The following is an 18,837-nucleotide window of genomic DNA, read 5'->3' as shown; positions in this document are numbered from 1 at the left end:
GGAATATTTGTGTTAATATAAGTCTTAAATAGTTATATCTTCCGGCGGCAATCTCTTATATATAGTGTTTGGTCTGAAACACGGGTCTGTCAGTCACTCTGCTCTGCTGTAAGCCGAGGAGAAAACTTTCCTTGTATCCTACAACCTTTATCCAATGAGGAGAGAGAACGGCATAAAGGGGCGGTCCTCTCTGTGTGTGCAGCCAAGGGATGCGCGTGAATGTGGTGGCGTAGGGACGAGGGCGGGGACTGCTAACTCCATCGGCTGACAAGAAGTTAGCCAAAACCACCGGATCGCTTACTTCTGCTTTAATTTTTTGTGAGTTGACAGGTATTTACCACCCCAGTCCATCTGACGACCCATCTTCATCTTTAAGTCAGGCCCATGCCAAAATTTAGTTTGAACAACTTCACTGTTGAAGTTTACACTGAATTCATTACATTTAAAGATGAGTTTTGTTCATTTTCCCCCTGTGTGATTCAATGCCACACAGATGTGGCAGGGTACGATCGTACATCATAATCATCAATCATTTCGTTCTTTTAAATAATAATTAACAGATTGCTCATTTTATAAATTGGCAGTCAAATCAGGATTGTCTGAAGCCCTTTTTCATCTGTCAAATATTCATAATTTAGAAGCTGGCACCTGTCAATTCTGGCAATTTTTGGTTAAAAATAGACTAAAATAATCAATCAGTATCAGAATTGTTAAACCTATCTATTATTTAACTAATACTGTACTATCAACACTGGGGGTTAGTATAGTCAGTGGCCCACTGTGGGATATAAATGTTTGTTATTTTCAGACCTTTTCTTGTTTTGCCCGAATCCCTGAACAGACAGACAAACCCATAAAATACCATGTTATTTTAAGTATTAAAGGTATTTTGATTGTCACTCACAAGATTCATCCCCAGGAAATGATTTGGTTCATTTCCGCTCATTGTTTTTGGGGAGACTTTTAGGAAATTGACCAAATTAAAGATAAATAAAAGATTACGATCCATGACAATGCAGGGGACATGGTTTTAATTAGTGTTAGATATAAGACATCTGATCCTATGTGCAGTCATTAATCTTAAGACCGAGTTTTATTGACCTGAATGTAGTTTATTTTAAACTTTAAAAGCGTTTCTGTTCTTCCCCAGTCTGCCATTTACCAAACTTAAACCTTTACTCTGCCAACGAAGCTTCAAGTGACAGATGAACTTTAATCCATTTCTCAAACATCAGATCGGAGCAGTTGTTAGAGAAGCAGCAGTGAAACGGGACGACCGACTGCTGCTCTTCTATTTCAGTCACAAAAGGAGATGCGATTCTGAAGCACCCTCATGTGGTGGAGCGTTAGGATTACACGTGGTGAGACGCTGAACCACAAATGTGACGACTGGGAGGTAGAAAGACAGCTTTATTGTTAAGTAGAGCCATTTCTGAAACACGGGGCCTTACACTGTCTCCGCACAAACTAAAGACACAGCGACAACAGCAGAGTATGAAGAATCATTTTCTATTTTCTGAACAGGCACATTCCAATCGACCGTGGGTGGTGAATATCATCTGTGGAGACAATTTGCTAGAGAGACAGATGCATTTCAGAAATCTTATCCATCTAGCAAGTCAGGACAGAGACTTAGATTTGAATGAATAAATCATCTCTGATCAGTCATGTCCTACAGCGTGAATCCAAAGCAGAGTCTTTCATTACCGGCTGAATACTCTTATACAATCTGATGAAACTTTCCAGAACAACAGCAACGACATGATATTATTCACAATTTCTGCAGCGTATCTTTCGATGGAATCACGCCGTGCTTCCTCTTGATGTAAAAATCGCTCCACACATGCAGTGCTCTCATTCTCAAACAATGTAGTAAAGACAAATCTTTTGAAGAATTAACAGCATTGTTAATTCTTCTCAAAACAAAAAGTACTATAATATATTTATGTTACCACAGAGAGAGGGGGGGAAGGGGCGATTTACCCCTCTCCACTTCATTACACATGGTTGGACTTCACAAATGCATCCATCTCAGACCTCTCACTTTGTCTCCCCCCATATGCTGCTGACAGCAGAGCCCAGTCCAGAGTTGGTTAGAGAAAGAGTGGGAGGAATGTGTGTGAGTGAAGTTGGGAGAGTCCTTTATTGAATCCTCCAACCACTCCTTCCATGGCCCGTTTCACAGCTGGAGACAGCATGAGTGTGGGGTGGAGCGTGGGGGGGCTGTGGGGTGAGATGTCATCACTGGGGCAACTGGAGCAGCGTGCCCTGTCCCGAGGGCAGGTACGTGATGTTGCGGGAGCGGGACAGCTGGAAGGCGATGTCCTCGGCCGCCTCCAGCTTACGGAGCTCTACCAGACCATCGCCGGCCTCCATCAGGGAGTTGGCGATGAGTAAGGCAGCTTGGGAGTCTCCCTCTGCTGAGATGATGGCGGCCTGCTTCTGTTGCTCTGCCTGCGAGGGTAAATAGAAGATTACACCGATTCAGCATTTTTTGCACAATAAAAACTGTATAATAAGTTCTGAATGCACCAGTAGAACTTGTATTTGTGTTGAAAATACCTTTTCTACGACAAAACGAGCCCTCTCTGCCTCCTGCTGGGCCACCTGCTTCATCTCAACAGCCTCAGTGAACTCCTTGCCAAAGGTTAAGTGCGTCTGAAAGAACACAGTACATTTGTTTTTTTGTTTTCGTTTCCACAGAGATATAAAATGGAACATGGAACATTTTGCAGTCAGAGCCCAAACTCCAAAGTCTGGTATCTCTGAATGTATTCAAGTCCATGATTCCATTACATCCAGGCTTCAGGGGTGCAAATGTTTTATTTGAGTGCAAATGTTTGACTAATCTTGTAAATTCTTTTAACTAATTTTGAAAATTCAATTGTTATTGTATTCTATTTGTTTGTTTCTTCTTTGTCTATGATTAATGTGACTATGTGTTGAAACTTATGTGCTGCCATTCTTGGCCAGGTCTCTCTTGCAAAAGAGATCTTGGATCTCAATCGGACAAACCTGGTTAAATAAAGGTTATAATAATAATAATAATAATAATAATAATAATAATAATAATAGACATAATTGTAGAATTCTTCAGCAGCTTCGTACCAGTGAAACATCATCCAAGATGAGGCCGAAGGTGTTGGCTCTTTCCGTGAGGTCCTCGCTGACCTGCCGAGACACCAGCTCTCTCTGGGTGATGAGTTCTCCGGCGTCAAACCGAGCCTGTGACAAACATATAGTAGATTATGACTCCACTCAGTCGCTTATTCTCAACAAAAACCTTTGATAGGTTTGTTTGTTATTCCTCTTTCTGCCAGACACTCACCACTACAGCCTTTAAGACCTCTGTGGTGATGGACGGGAGCACCCTCTCATCGTAGTCCTCACCAATACTGGTGAAGATGCGCGGCAGCTGGGTGGTCACCGGCCGGAAAAGGATACGCAATGTGATGTTTACATTCTGCAGATCTGTGGAGTGGATGGTTCAGCAGTTACTCATTGTGTAAAACATTAGCCTGCAGAAAAGCAATCCGCATATACTGTATATGATATATTCAATTGGATTTGCAGCAAGCATTACAAACATAATAGACAAAAGACAGCATCAAAGGCATCAACATGTCACTAGCCACAACATAGTGCAGCAATACATAAAAAACAGTACGGATAATAAAAACATACTACTAATAATACATTACTGTTAATAATATATGTATGTGCGTGCAGAAGATGGACAGAGCAGGTTGGTGCTTTACTGACGTACCTTTACTGCCTGTGATCACAGGCACGTTGCGTGGACGGGAGCGGCAATCAAAGATGATTGGTTTCTGAACCCAGGGAATGAGGAAGTGGGTCCCTTCACCGACCACGGCGTCCTGCACTCCTCTGAACCTGTCGAATATCACAGCCCGGTGCCCGGCGTCCACTGTGGAGAGAAGGATCATTGTTATTCTCGCTGCCAAAAGGTTTGTGTTTGTGTTATTGCAGAGTTCATAGCTTGAAAATGTTTCATGGAGGAGGACTATGTAGAATATATATTAGCATTATTTTATCCTAATGTTGCACGTGTGTTGAACATACATTTACTTTGGACGATTTGCACATATAAGTTTTGTGCTGACCTTTAACACAAAGTTACATTTTTATTGTTCCTTTCTATTTTGGAGACGGTGCAGTTTAGTTGGGGAATGCAGTGCATCTGTTTTAATCCTTAACAAACAAACCCAAGATAAAGATCTATGGAGCTTGATACCAAAATAAACGTGGGACATGTCAGACCGCAGTCACAAAACGAACACACTAAACAAAACACTGAGGCCATTAAATATAACTGGTTTACTATCAGAAAGGCTGCAAACAACAATTATTATATTATTATCATCAATTTATATTAATGTGCCCATCTATAAAACAAAACATAAACAATCCAAAACCCCAGAGATAGTCAGTTAATTTAGACAAACATCAGCAATTTCTCCCTGGAATCTTTCCACTGTTTTTGTCAGCTATTTCTGTCAATGAATGAATGAATGAATGAATGAGCTTCTTGTTTCATCTCCACACAACAGTAGAAAACAAAGAATGGGAGCAAATTTTTCACATTTAGGAATTTGGAGAAGGCTTTTTTCACCTTAAAAACGATTCAAGTCATTAACTGGTCTCTGAATCGATGTATATAAATGTGTCCTAGTGACCAGCACTCACCATTAAACAGCGCAGAGTTCACAACACCTCCACCGACGGCGAGGGCCAGCCCCAACTTCCCAATGGACTCGAACAGCTTGGCCATGACAGCGACCTGCAGGTGGGGGGTCAGACAGGAGGTTCAGACTGTAACAGCATTACTCCAACACGGTGTGTTTGTCTTTGTCAAACCAGGTTAAGCCCCTTCTTTCCAATAACAGTTGGCTTTGGCCTTGAAGCTGAGTGTTGCCAAGGCTGAGCTAACGTCAGGTAGTTAGTTAGCATTAGCTCGCTGGCTAGCTAGCTGGCTGTGCACGCAGGCAGGTGACAGGTTGTCTTATTTAACAGAGGTCAGTAGCTTAAGAGTTTACGACCGTTAAAATATAACTTATAAAACACGTGGGACACATTAACACTGCATTAAAAAAAGCTCGTGTCGGTCGAGTGCAGATAGCACGCCGGGTACGCATGTCCCCTCTCGACACTCGTGATAAAACGTTACTAACAGACAACACGAACAAATAACGAGTGCAGTTCGCTTTGTAAATGTTGATAGACAACGATTTCTTAACAATCTAAGTGAATTAATTTCCCTGAGTGTCGTAACTTACCTTGGTTTCTCTCAGATGTCTATGACCTCCACCGGAGACGACGCGTACAACACATGAAACACTTCGCCGCACTGCGCATGCGCACCCGGATGAAGCAACGCAGCTTCCGATTGGACGAAAGACGGTTCTCTTCTTCCTCGGCTCGATGCGTTAATGCCGCTTTACTGCCACCTACTGTTTTAACCTAACATAACAGGGCTTGTTTCGACTATAGAGTGAAATGGAAATTAAATGAATATAAGATAGATAAAAATCATATCCCATAATATTCAATACACATATTCCGCATTTATAAGACCAAACTGGTTCATATCTGCTGTTCTCTGGAGGTTAGTTTTTACTTTTAGGCTGCTGAAGTCAAAATAGCAACATCATAAAATAAAAATTAAATGACCCTGCCGCACTCCCCGCATTTAAATTCTCACTACAAATGGATTTGCATTAAATTATAAGAAGAACAACTCATTAATTAATTACTGAAATATAATCAGTGATACTTGTGATAATTGGCTGAGGTGATAGAAGTGTGGACAAGAGGATTTATATTTTAAATGAAGAGGCTGGAAAATGTTAAATAATTGAACATTTCAAAACACACTGGGAAATTATAGGGAGTTTTAATATAAAACGATACTGGAAATGTTCCAGTGCAGGCACGCGGTCGCCCCCTCGCGCTGACACGATGACCCACACCATAGTTTATAGTTTCACTTTTTCGTCCTTGGCTTGTAAAGTGTGACGGTCTGTGAAAAAGACAAGAGAGAAACCGCCCGTGAACCGTGTGTAAGGTCAGTATCTGGTTATAAATCTGACAGATTATCGATTAGAGATACAGAAGCAGCGTCGGACTCGAACACACGATCCGTCGATAGAGCGATTGGCAGATTGTCAGTGTAGATGTGTTTGATTTCTCTCCACTTCCTTGACGCTCAGCTCTGCACTGTGGCTTTGCCTCGAGTCTAGATGCAGCTCTGACATCCTGTACTACAAGTAAACATACAACATTGTTCACATATCTTGCAGCGTTGTCGCAGATTTAACTAGAAGAGTTGACAATTCAACTGAACAGGTATGATCACAGAGAGCCTACTACCTGTCGTGTGTGTGTGTGTCTGTGTGTGTGTGGGAAGCAACATGGAGATAACACGACTGTCGCTTTTCGAGCTATTTATTCATTTTTGCTGCCATTATAATAGCAGCAACCTGCGCATGGGAAGGAGGAATTAACTTCATCATCTGTCATAATCTGTGCTTTTTGTTTACTATTTCCACATTAAAAAATAAATAAATCCAAATTACACAGGGGGATTTGCACTGGAGGAGAGTTTCAGAGTAAATATCTCAGTAAAGTTCTTGCATTAAATCAAATATCAGCTGTGAAAGCCTGTTGCTGCCTCTGAGAGTGACAACTCACTGACTGACAATAATTTTCTCAAATGGAAATTTTTCAGTATGTTGATGTAATGTCCTAGAAACCCCCAATAGAGGGTGTTATATTATCAAATATGTCTCACTTTCTGTTTGTAAGGGTGGGGTCTGCTCCATGCATGGCTGAGTGATACCAACATGAACAGCTTCTTAAAGAGGCGTTGTCCTCTGGCTGCTGATGAGTTGATGTCCATGCTCAACGTCTCTGTAGTATTATAGACTATCATGACTTCCCTTGTGCTGCTTGTTTCCTTTTTGCTCCGCTGCCACTGGAGAGTTTCTCCTATTGTGTTTCTCCCAGCAGATGGCAGAGCGGGGCAGGATGGTGAGGGCGAGTGGTCTGCCCGTGGACATGGAGGAGGACAGACTAAAAGACAAGCTAATTATCCACTTCCTGAGAGCCAGGAACGGAGGAGGGGAGATAGACGGTGTCACCATTGTCAAGGCGACACCCGTTTCAGCCCTCATCACCTTCGAGGACAGCGAAGGTTGGTGGGGTCAGGGCGTGTGCATGTCTGTGCATATAAAGTGTGGGTGGATGGAAGAGGTGGGGGGTTCTGAATAATTAATTGATTCTATTACAAAGACATTTTCTTTTTGTTGTTTTATTTCATCCCTTGCCCTTTAACATCTATTTCCTATTCTAATAAAACCCCCTTTCAATTGAATTAAAGTCAATTAAATGGCTATATTACCATGCAGGTATCATGTTACAACATAAAATCATTGACTTTCACTGAACAGACTCCAAAATCTAAATGCACTCATTTGCAAAGTAAGAGCAAAGAGTCATGCTGTATTAAGTGTCACCAGTGATTTACACCGAGCTGGATTGTTGCCATGCAAGTCAATGGAGTGGCCAGTGGTGAAAGCGCTTAGTCAGGATGCTTCGTAGGCCGAGATTGATTTCCCTCTGCTGACCTTTCTCACACAGTGGCACAGAGAGTTATTCAACACAGCCGGCACATTCTGGAAGTGGATGGGAAGAAGTATAAACTCAAAGTAACGGAGCATCACGAAATCCTGCACCCGGATGAGGTAAAGTGAAAGAGGATGTTTGAGTATAGATTCATATTTTTATATTTCAATGAATCATGTTAACTCCAGCTATATAGATCATATATATATATATATTTTTTTACAATTCAAAGAATCATGTCTAACCCTGTAACTATGTAAATGTACTTTTCTTGTTATCTACTGGTCCTAATTTGTTGTATTGTTTTGGGGACTACGGATGTAATTTAGCACATGTGCTGAATCCGGTGTATTTACTGTGGGTACTCTAGCACTCACTGTCCATTAATATGCATTGTCCCGACCAAATAAACAAATAAAGTAAAGTAAAGTAAAGAGTAAGCAGATATTGAATATATAGTAAACTGTCGTGTCTTTGCCTTTCAAAATTGTAGGTGATTGTACGTTTATCAGCAGCCGTCGACTGCAGCCAGCTTCCCGGGGGGAGATCGGCCCTGAAGAGCCTTCACAAGAGCCACCCCGACGTCCAGATTAAACATGACGCTGAGGAGCTCTGTATATTGAGCGGTGCCTACTCCAAAGTTCAGGCCGCCTTGGCTCAGCTCCTCGCTGGTCCAGGATCTGAAGAAGAAGAAGAAGACACAGTAACGGGTCGAGCCGAGTCCAGCAGCTCCAGGTCTGCACAGGCAACAAAAAAGACGTCTCACGCTCAGGAATCGGAGGAGCTGAGCCGGAAACCTAGTAAACAAAGAGAACGAAGCGAGAAAGAGCGCAGCAACAGGCCGTCCGATGAGTACGACGCAGGCTCGTACAGAGAGCTGGAGCCTCGTGGTTCCAGCTGGGAAGACACCGGCCAGGCAGCAGCAGCGGCGGCGGCGGCGTATCTGCCGTCTCCTGAACGTCCAACCACACCGGAGGAGGACTTCACGCTCATCGTGGACGCAGACATGTTCCAGTATCTGCAGAAAAACTGCGTGAAGGAATACCAGCACATCCTCAGCCAGCACGGCGTGGAGGTGGTGGACGTGACCAACCAGGGGCTGACCACTCTGTATCTGCAGCTTACAATCAGAGAGGGAGAGGGAGACGGCGGTGGAGAGCAGGAGCGTCTGGTGTCGGCGCGTAAGGCGATAAGCGGGCTGTACCAGAAGAACGAGACCAAGACCCGTCGAGCTCAGCTCCCCAAGAGCATCCTGTCCCCGAGGGGAGGGCTGCAACGGGCCGTAGAGAGCTTGAAGGTCAAACTTCCTAAACTTCTTCTGAGTGAGGATGACAGGAATATTTATATCATCGGGAGCAGCAGCGACGTGTCTGAAGCCAAGCAGTTCCTGCTGGATTTTGACCACCTGAAGGGTAAAAAAGAGGATGTCTCCAGCGGTCTCCGTAGATACCCTTCGTATGATTCGAGTTCATCATCTCCATCTCCAGTTGATAAGGTGAGAGTCCCCGTCACCTCCTCCACCACTGAAGTTCCTCTGGACGATAGGACGGATCAGCTGCTGAGGCCAGAGGAAGATGAGAGGAGAGCTGAAGGAGCCAAAAAATATAAACTCGCAGCCCGGTTTAAGGACACAGGGCTGAGTCCGTTAGGTAATCGACCAACCGACTTCAGCTTTCGAGGGCTTCCATCTCTGAGCAGACCGCCGCGCACCGGGCCGATGTTGGGCCACGACGTCCTGTCAGAAGCTGCAGGGATTTCCAGAGCAGCGTCCCAAAACACTGGAGACGACATCTTGTTCAAAGGTGGTGGCGATGCTTTGCACTCATTTGCTTCATTGCAAAATAAAACCTCCGTGAACTCAAATGTAATGGACGTTCGACCAAAGAGTTTAGCATCAACAGGAAGTACCGCGCTTCCTCCCGCGGGGTCTGGGGGGTCGTCCACGTTGAAGCGAGCCAGCAGCTTCTCAGGAACTCCTCAGCAGAAGGCTCAGGCCACGAGTCCCAAGAGTCAGGACGACTTCGGCGCAACCACCGCGGCGGTCAGAGCCAGAGGAAGGTCGTCCAGCTTCAGCGCCCAAACCGCAAAGGACAAGAGGGAAGTCCACAGCGCAGACATCACGGTCTCCCAGGTGATGTGGCAGCACATTAAAGAGGCCTACAGCGCCAAAATGGACGACCTGACCTCTGACGTCCAGATAAAGGAGAACCGCCCAGACAGAACCGGGGACCTCACTGTCACCATAACGGGGGCAAACCCGTCCATCGTGAATTCATGCCAGCACGGTCTCCAGAAGCTGGTGGACTCGGTTCATGCAGACTTCTCAATACAGGTGCTGCACTTGTCAGATCTGGGTATCACCGATCCGGCAGATGAAACCTTACAGGCTTGTTGCGTTGAGGTGCAACGCCGCTTCAAGAAGGTTACGGTGCAGGTTTTGAGGAAGAGTTTATTTCTTATTGGTCCGAGCCATTTGTGTTCTCAGGTGGCCGTTACACTGCAGGAGGTGTTTTCTTGTGATCCGACCCAAATACCCGATCATCAGGACTTCACCTCCACCTGGAATCCGTCCACCGCTTTACGACCGAACGAAGGGCATCGAAGCACCGGTCCGCACTGTGACAGCAATCCTCAGGTGATGTCAGAGAGCGGAACAGGGAAAGCTGATGGGACAGACGAGGGACAGGGAGGGAGAACAAAGCAGATGAGTGACTTCAGTGAGCCAGAGCTCGTGAATGGATCAGACAACCAATCGCCAGTGTGGAAAGACCCCGTCGTTAAGGAGAAGCTGAGAATCACAGGTACGGTGGAGATGGATGGAAACCACTCTGCAGCAGGAAATAGGGTCGGTGGGAATACGACGCGTGTGAATGGCGTTGGATCCGCGGCGGCCCGCACCGATAAACCCTCCTCTCTGGATAAGAAAGAGAGAAGAGTGAACTCCGCCCAAAAGGAGAGCGTGCAGCAAAGACAGGGAGAGATCCAGGTCCAGGATGCTCCAGAGGACTCCAGACCAGGTCAGGGCGGAGGCATCTGCGTGTGTGGGGACAACGGGACCTCGGTGACGAGGACAAAGTGCGGGGTCTCCATGTGCTCAAAATGCGTGGACACGGTGCACATCCACTGCAAAGTCTGTTCAAAGGCAGATCAGGCGACGGAGACACCCTCGGGGATCAGGGGCAGAATGAGGTACTCCAGACTAGACCTCAACCTCCCCGGCCACAAGAGAGACGCCACCTTCAAGATCACCTACAACATCCCAGACGGCACCCAAGGGGTGAGTGATGAACTTATGATCACTGAGAAGTCTTTTATCTATTACATAATGTGAATATAAAACTTATTCCATACTGGGTGAGACAAGAAATGATAAAACAAAACAACAGTGGCCTAATATATATCTTTTTTTTAATTGTTTTAACAGTCTTCTATGAAGGCGATACTGTTCTGCACAGCAGTTTAATCCAGGCTGATTAAAGCTCCGTGTGAGTTTCTCACTGGAAAATGTAGTTTACTTTTAATTTGTGTTGTAGGGTCTGAGCCAACATGTAGCTCAACTCCAGAGAGGGTTATTCTCATGGATTTGTTTGTTTACAGTGGTGCTGCCTGACAAATAGCCATAATACATTAGTAACCGCGGCAACACAGATAAGACAAAGATGCCATGGTCGGATGCCATCAAATCAAATTATAATATAAACAAAACTATTATTACATCTTTACAGAGCAGAGTCAGAAATCTGACTTTTTTTTCTAAGAAATTATGAGTTTTTATCTCTAGTCTTAAAATCTTTTTAAAAAACTCATTGTTGGCCCTAACGCTCTTCCGTATTCAGGCTGCTGATTGGACAGTAAAATTCACACTTTGACAGGAGAAATTAAACTCTTTTTTCCCCTCTATCCTTTTCGTGGGAGTCAAGGGGGGCGGTGCCTATGCCCACTGCGTTTTGTAAACTTTACAGATGGCTTTGTAAAGTTTACAAAGATTAAAGTCTACCTTCCATCCATGTTCATACTGAGCTTTGATGAAGCTCTATGTGGTGCTTCTTGGTCATTTCACATTCTCAGTGTCTAGTGTTTAATTCCTGTTTGTCACCACAGTGTTTAACTGTATTTACATGTTTGCGTTAGCTTTTACTGCTATTTTTTTTATCTACTTGACATCATTGTAAATGAGAGAATTACCATCAGTTCTATAAGAACATGATAAATCATCTTTATTAACTGTATGTTGCACTGTGATAGTGATATTTGTGTGTTTATCACATGCCATAAAAATATATTAGCGGCAGTTGTTATGTTACATACATGTGTTTAAATGATCTTCAAACACCAGGCAGCACAGTTGTCAAATGCTGTTAAAGCCTTTATTCACCAGGCTGCAGCTGCAGGTTCTGGTCCTCTGTGCAGAGATAGAGCTTTAATAATAATCAGACTGTTGTGTGACTGTTGTTCTCTGCTCTCTGCTCCACCAGAGGGATCATCCATTTCCAGGAAAACCTTTCAAAGGAGGGCAGTTTGAAGCCTTCCTTCCTGACTGCGAGAGGACGCGGACTCTGCTGCCCCGGCTGGAGAAAGCCTTCAAGCGTGGACTCACCTTCACGGTGACAGGCAAAGAGACGGGGGCCAAGGTCGCCTGGGACGGCATCCCACACAAGACCAGCCTCCAGGGGGGCAAATCGGGGTGAGTGAGTGAGGGCAATGGGGGAGAGTAGAGTGTGTTCACCGAGCTGCAGAACTGAAGGTCACGTAGACCGGCGGTTCGTGTTTTATCTGAGCTGAGCTGTCGTCTCTCTGTGTGTCTCTCAGGAACGGGTACCCAGACTCCACTTACCTGAGCCGCCTGTCGCAGGTGTTGTCCTCCCAGGGGATCGAAGAGTCACCGGGCAAATCCTAAGAGTAATTAAACCACCGCAGCAGCAGAGGATTTCCTCACCTCATTTTATACTCTTAATCCATTCCTGATGTACATAGAAATCTTTTATAATTTTTTTTTTTTTAATATAAATAATAAGAGTCGAAGCTGCAGCTATTTTGGATATTTTAATTTTTATAACCTGCCTCGCTGCTGCTTTATTTTCAATATATATGCTTTTTTTTATGAATGAGACCATTCATTTTTATTTCCAGTCACATTCCTGAACATTTTGTACTGTATAGTGTGCATATTACTGTATAGCTGAGATTTTATTCCGTCCTGTGTGGTTTAAGGGAAACAAGAATATATCTGTAAAATTTTATCTTTTTTGCTACAGAATGGGCACAGAAATAATAAAGATGATGATAATAATAATAATTAAAAAAAAAACAAAGCTCATGTCCTGACGCATGTTGTTGTTTTTTTGTTATGCTTTTTTTATTAGTCCTGGAAAACATGTAAGGCATATGGTAACATTACACACTGAAGCGTTACAAGCTCTAGAGGCCATGTGGACAACATGGCACCACGCAGTAAACCCAGAGTCAAGCACAGAAGCAGCATCAATTCAAAGGGTTTAAAAAACAAAGTGGAGACGAGAAGAGTGTTTTGCAACCAGGAAGAAAACAACACAAGGAAGGACAGAGGAGAGGAGTGCTATAGGCTTAGAAATCAACCTGTTGGGTGTGCCCTGTAGAAAACGACTGAACTCTAACAGGAAGTGTGTGTGTGTGCGTGTGTGTGTGTAGTGGGGTGGATGAAGAGTGAGTTTCTGAAGCATTCCCAGAGATAGGTTTTTAGGTGTATCATGAAAGCACCAGCTGCTGCAGGTGAGGACACACTGCAAAAACTCAAAATCTTTCCAAGAATATTTGTTTTATTTATTGTCAAAATGTCTCATTTCTAGTCAAAACTAATCTCTTTCCACTTAAAATAACTTGTTTTTAGATCATTTTCACTTGTTTCAAACTAATTTTCACTTGAAATAAGTAGAAAAATCTGCCAGTGAGTGAAAGCAAGTTTTTTGTGCTTGTAATAAGAAAGAAAAACTTGCTCCACTATCAGATTTTTCTACTTATTTCAAGTGAAAATATGCTTGAAAGATGTAAAAAAGTGTCTTATTTTCAGTATAATTTGATTTGTTTTGACTAGAAGTGACATTTTGACTAGAAATAAGACAAATATTCTTGGTAAGATTTTGAGTTTTTGCAGTGCAGGGAAGGTCAGGTGGGTGTGGGAGTTGGTGGGTGTTGGGGGGGGCAGTGGATTGGCTTCAGCTGGCAGCTTGATACGACTGGAAGGGCGCTCTCACTCCTGGACACCACACACACCGCTAACATGACTACTGGACTAACGTGGGAATGAGACGGCGAGCTGTACATACACACATGCCTTAATTTTCTGGTTTTCAACTAAAAACATGCATCCTATAGTTTCTGTACACGACAAGCCCAGCCAGGTTGCACTTTCTCAGCATCTCTGCGATGTTTTTTTTGCGAGGAAATAAAATAGAATAAACACAAACAAATGAACAAAAAAGAAAAAAAGAAAAAAACAAGTGCTAAAGGAAAGGAGAGCTGCAGGCAGAGGTGGTTGTTTGGGTTCTGAGTGTGGATGAGTGAACACAGTGGCTCTGCATCTGGAGGAGGAGCCTCCTGCAATACTAAAGCTTACACCAAACATGGATGGATGGATGGATGGATGGATGGATGGAGTGCAGGGGAAATGGTGTGTGTCTGTGTGTTTGTGTTTGTGTGACAGTTTGTGCAGAGCTGAGATGTTGTGTGTTTGTTGCTAAATGCAAAAAAAAATGCAAAAAATCAACTTGGTATGACCTGAGAAACCATAGAAAAGAAAGAAATTCACCTCAAAGCTGAACGGTATGGGTGCCTGTGAGGGACACGAGCCAAGACGAGACAGAAGAGGAAACTACTGGAAATACTACACTCATTGTCTTAAGTGTGGTGTTGTGTTTTTGTTTTTGCTTTTTTTTTTCAGACCTGAAACTACTGAGTGTGAATTAGTAAAACCAAATCTAAAATTACCCACTTTTTTTTTTCTTTTTTAAAACTTTGAACACTGTTTTTTTTTGTTTTTTCTCCCGCATATCTCTGAGTTGCTGTTGCATAAGTGTGTGGAATGACTGGGAAAACCATTTCAAGATGACACCAACACTGCAGCTTCACCCCATGGTGGTGGTGGAAAAGCTCTCAGGCAGCAGGAGAGAGGGAGAGAGAGGGGGAAGGATGGGGAGGATGGAGGGGGGGGGGTGAGGGAGGGGGGCTTGAGTTTAACCAACAGCTCGGGTCGAACCCCAAGAAACACACCCGCCCCTCCGCTGATTGAGTTCATCTCAAAGGCATCCGAGCTCAAAAAGGAAGGGACCGAGCGGAAAATGTTGAAAGACGAAAAATATGATAATGTGTTTTCCACATGCAGATGAGTGCATGCAACTTCAAATTCCAGATGTCAGAGTAGTGTTTTATTCGCAGTGGATGTGAATGGACAGAGGAGGAGGAGGAGGAGGAGGAGGAGAGGGGGGTGATATGGAGAGGTGGTGGTGGTGTTTGGCTGACTGGTTGGCTCATGCTGCTGCTGCTGCTGTTGGACTGTGACTGCAGAAGTGACCGAGTCGCTGCTGCTGAGGGGGAAAGAGGAACGAACGACTCTAATAATCCTTGAGTGAACTGAGATCAGCTGTTAAGCGGAAATGTTGTGTCTGGGGCAGGCCAGGGCTGAGCTGTGATCAGCCAATAATAAGCTGGGGTGGTGTGTCGGGTTTTTTTTACACAGCTGTGTTACAGTATGAGCATCCCTGCGACAGCTGTGCAAAAACATCTGCTCCCTCGCTTTGCTATACAAGAGATTTGGAAACAAACCCAAAGAAAGAAAGAAAGACAGAGAGAGAGAGAGAGAAAGAGAAATCCATCGAGAGGGGAAAACAAAACCCACGGAGCTTTGGATTTTTTGGAGGAATTTTTGCAATTTTTTTGTAAAACCTATGTGTGTGTTTTGTTTGGTGGAGTTTTTGAACTTCAAACGCACCTTGTCCAGTTCCTTCTCACTGTGATACTGATGTTATGGTTGTAAACAAGTCTAGGGATGTAAGAGCTGGTCAAACACAGTGAAAAGGAGCGTGAACACATGGGGGGAGTGGGAGGGGGGAGGCGCCTCGGACTGAGGTAAGCTGTGTGTGCAAGGAGAGAGACAGAGGCACAGTGCAGGCCTTCGCTTGACAAAAGACTCCAAGCTGTCGTCCAAAAAACTACAAATTTGCGTTAAAACCCTTTTTTTTGTAAACTGCAGCAAAATGAAAAAAATAAAACAAACCAAAAAAAGAACTGTCAGCACCCATGAGTGTTCAGGAGGGAAAAGGGGGGGGGGGGTTACAAATCTGGACACACTTGACAACTCTTTTGTATTTCCATTTTCTTTTTGTTTTTTCTTCACGGTTGACGGAAAATGCATCCAAACCAAACAAAAATGAAAAAAAAAAAAAAAAAAAAAAAAAAAAAATTTGAAAAATGAAAGAAAAAAAAAACAGAATTTTCTTCATATTTTTTATGCACTGTTAATATTCAAAGCATTGACAAGAGGAATATACATACAATTTGGCACACATGGTTTCAGACCAACAGAATAAGACTTTATCACATTTATAAAGGAGTGCAGGTCGGCAGGTCCCCACGTAGAGAGAGAGAGAGAGTATGAGCTTTGAACTTTAAACCCTTGGATATAAAAAAAAAACAAAAAAAAGAGAAAAAAACAAAAGAAAATCAAAAATATAAAGGTAAATTAAAATAACATATTAAGTAAAACATCCTTTTTTTTTCTTAAAGTTTTCACTGAAGCGTTTTTTTTCTTTTTTTCTTTTGTTTCTCACATGGCACTCGAACAGAAGCACCGTCCACAGGTTCACAAAGGGAGCCCAGCAGATTAGAACAAACACTAACCAGAGGCTGACAGGACACAGTCACTCCCCATACACCAGCGTGGCGGTCGCACTCCAGCCAAGTTCACTCTGCTGCTCCATATTTTACTTCCCACAGTCAAGGATGGATGAATGCTTTGATTTTTTTTTTTTTTGTTGTTGATTTTTTTTTAGCTGCCACCCAGGAGAAGTTGGCCTGGACAGGGACTGGCAGGCTGAAAATGAACGGGGGACTAGGAAGGAGGAGGAGGATGGGCTCTATATGAGTGTGTGTTTCTATATATATATGTGTGTGTGTGTGTGTGTGTGTGTGTGCCACCTGTGCTTTGAGTGAGCTTCAGCTAAGATACACTGGGAAATGGATGATGGGAAACAGGCTGCAGACCTGGAGCAGGATCAAACAAAGCGACCGGAGTGCGACTGCCATGCTCGTAAGTGCATTAAGATCAGCGAGCAGAGTGCAAAATACTAATACCAACTGTCCTCGTAACACAGGCCTCTATCAGACAGGGGGGAGAAAGGGAGGGAGAGGGGGAGGAGGAGAGGGAGCTACATGATACTGTAGCGGAGGTGGAGGTGGGAGGAGGATGGGTGCTTTTTAAAACCTGACAAACGACCTGAGGACACACACACGTCTTCACACACAATGGCACACCACACACGGCACATGAGGGAGGCCACTCATGCTAACACAACAACTTTTGTCTTTCTTATTCTTTTTTTTTTTCTTTTTTTTTGTTGAAACGTTTCTGTTTTTATTTTTATTTTTTTTATTTTTTACAAAGTCACTAGTCACCATCTGAGTCTGAAACACCGAGGCCGGGCTCACAGACAGACAGACAGACAGACAGACAGGCTCATTGACCGACCGACCGACAGGCAGACAGGTAGATTAATAGATTCGGGGCTTTAAGAGTCGACATCCACCTACGCGAAAGATTTGGCGGCGTCCGCCCTGTGGGATTTGTGTCGAAACACTGAGGATTATGCGTGTAGACACCGAGTCAGACTGGATTCACAGTGGCCATTAGGGGGGAGCGATGTGCTGCTTTATAGCCAGCGTGTTGCTCATCATGACACACTGTTGTCAATACTTTTAAAATCACAGACTGGTGTAAAAAAAAAGCAAGAATAAAAAAAAAAAAAAAAAAAAAAGGTGGGAATCTATCGCCACACACCTGTCGAAACGAAACGCTGGACCACGGCAGCCACTGATGGCAAGAAGAGAGACACGGAGAGAAACAGACCACAGTGCCATCTCTGACGAGCCTGACGCCTGTTGCTATGCCGACCATAGAGAGAGAGAGAGAGAGAGAGGGAGAAATGGAAAGAGGAGGGAGAGAAGAGGAGAGGAGAGGAGAGGACGCCAGCTTGGTTTGAATCTCCTCTCCTCTCCTCTCTCGCAGGTCGAGGTGATGGACGAGGGGAGGAGAAATGATAAAAAGAAAAGAGGGTGTGATCCCCGAGGAGAAAGAGAGAGAAAGAGAGAAAGAGAGAGGACTGGTATTCACCTTCTTAACTTGCTCATTTCAGACGCTTCACTGTCTCGGCATGACAGTGGCCCTTTCATCACACTCACACAGTGTGTATGTTTGTGTGTGTGTTCGAAACAGAAACAAATTCTCTCTTAATTGGCACCGCGCTCTTCTTGCCAACAGTTGGTCAGCTAGAAAAATCTGTAACTAAGGAGAAGGAAGCTGAGCAATGATTTCAGCGCTCCCCTCCCCTCCCTCTCCTCCCTCTTCTCCCTCCTCTCCTCCCTCCTCTTCTCTCCTCTCGCTTCATTCAGGCGCCGCACAGAAAGGCTCATTATTTGAGAGGAAATTCATATTCAGGCGAGCGCAAATCTGCAGCCGCCACGTTTGGGAAGAGAGAGAGAGAGAGAGCAAAAAAAAAAATTCTGGTGGGAAACGCGGCGCGAGAACCTCCCAATGTGAGGAGGAGGAGGAAGAGGAGGAGGAAGAGGAGGAGGTGGAGGCCTCACAGGACATCATGGTGAGAAGAAGAACCACCGTGATGCAGATATAGCCTCTCTATCTATCTATCTCTTTCTCTCTCTCCAGGGGGGGGTGGAGCTCACGAGCCAATCACAGAAAGGCGACTCTGACTCACGCTCGAGTCGGTGACATAACTAACTAACTAACTAACTACGAGCGTTTGGACACCAGGAGAGCAGCGAGTCAGAGGGAGAGAGAGAGGGTGTGGTCGATCCCGTCGGTGCGATCGGTTTGTCTGCCCGTCTCTGTGCCTGTCTGTGGGTCCGGCCTCTGGGTGGGTGGGGGGTGTTGGAGGTGAAGGATGAGAGGGGGGGTGGACGGTAACACTGTAGATTAGGGAACACATA

At 44.3% G+C, this 18,837-nt stretch overlaps 2 protein-coding genes and 1 long non-coding RNA gene across 4 annotated transcripts; 1 reads left to right on the top strand and 2 right to left on the bottom strand.

Moving 5' to 3' along the window:
• Positions 1-1,390: 1,390 nt before the first annotated feature.
• Positions 1,391-5,356, bottom strand: phb1 (prohibitin 1). The gene is made up of 7 exons (XM_085783458.1): positions 5,298-5,356; positions 4,708-4,801; positions 3,767-3,928; positions 3,329-3,471; positions 3,109-3,225; positions 2,563-2,658; positions 1,391-2,454 (listed from the first exon to the last, which is right to left on the bottom strand). The coding sequence occupies exons 2-7, from the start codon at positions 4,790-4,792 to the stop codon at positions 2,242-2,244; spliced, it is 816 nt and encodes a 271-aa protein (XP_085639584.1). The 5' UTR covers positions 4,793-4,801; positions 5,298-5,356; the 3' UTR covers positions 1,391-2,241.
• A 601-nt stretch (positions 5,357-5,957) lies between these two features.
• On the top strand, positions 5,958-12,972 carry LOC146982447 (uncharacterized). Of its 2 annotated transcripts, XM_085783454.1 has the most exons (7): positions 5,992-6,085; positions 6,321-6,366; positions 7,030-7,213; positions 7,660-7,763; positions 8,138-10,921; positions 12,120-12,328; positions 12,454-12,972. In XM_085783454.1, the coding sequence occupies exons 3-7, from the start codon at positions 7,030-7,032 to the stop codon at positions 12,539-12,541; spliced, it is 3,369 nt and encodes a 1,122-aa protein (XP_085639580.1). In that variant the 5' UTR covers positions 5,992-6,085; positions 6,321-6,366; the 3' UTR covers positions 12,542-12,972. The 2 variants fall into 2 exon arrangements, with proteins under 2 accessions (XP_085639581.1, XP_085639580.1); XM_085783455.1 differs by lacking the exon at positions 6,321-6,366 and having other exon boundaries at positions 5,958-6,085; positions 12,454-12,968.
• A 3-nt stretch (positions 12,973-12,975) lies between these two features.
• Positions 12,976-18,837, bottom strand: LOC146982446 (uncharacterized). Its single transcript, XR_015036259.1, has 2 exons — positions 18,292-18,837; positions 12,976-18,228 (listed from the first exon to the last, which is right to left on the bottom strand). It is a non-coding gene; the product is annotated as an uncharacterized LOC146982446 (long non-coding RNA).

This window comes from Trachurus japonicus, chromosome 8 (assembly GCF_045865225.1).
Source record: "Trachurus japonicus isolate A0001 chromosome 8, Traja_1.0".
NCBI classification, from domain to species: Eukaryota; Metazoa; Chordata; class Actinopteri; order Carangiformes; family Carangidae; genus Trachurus; species Trachurus japonicus.
The sequence above is the reverse complement of the archived record's forward strand: the minus strand, read 5'-3'. Positions and strand labels throughout refer to the sequence as shown.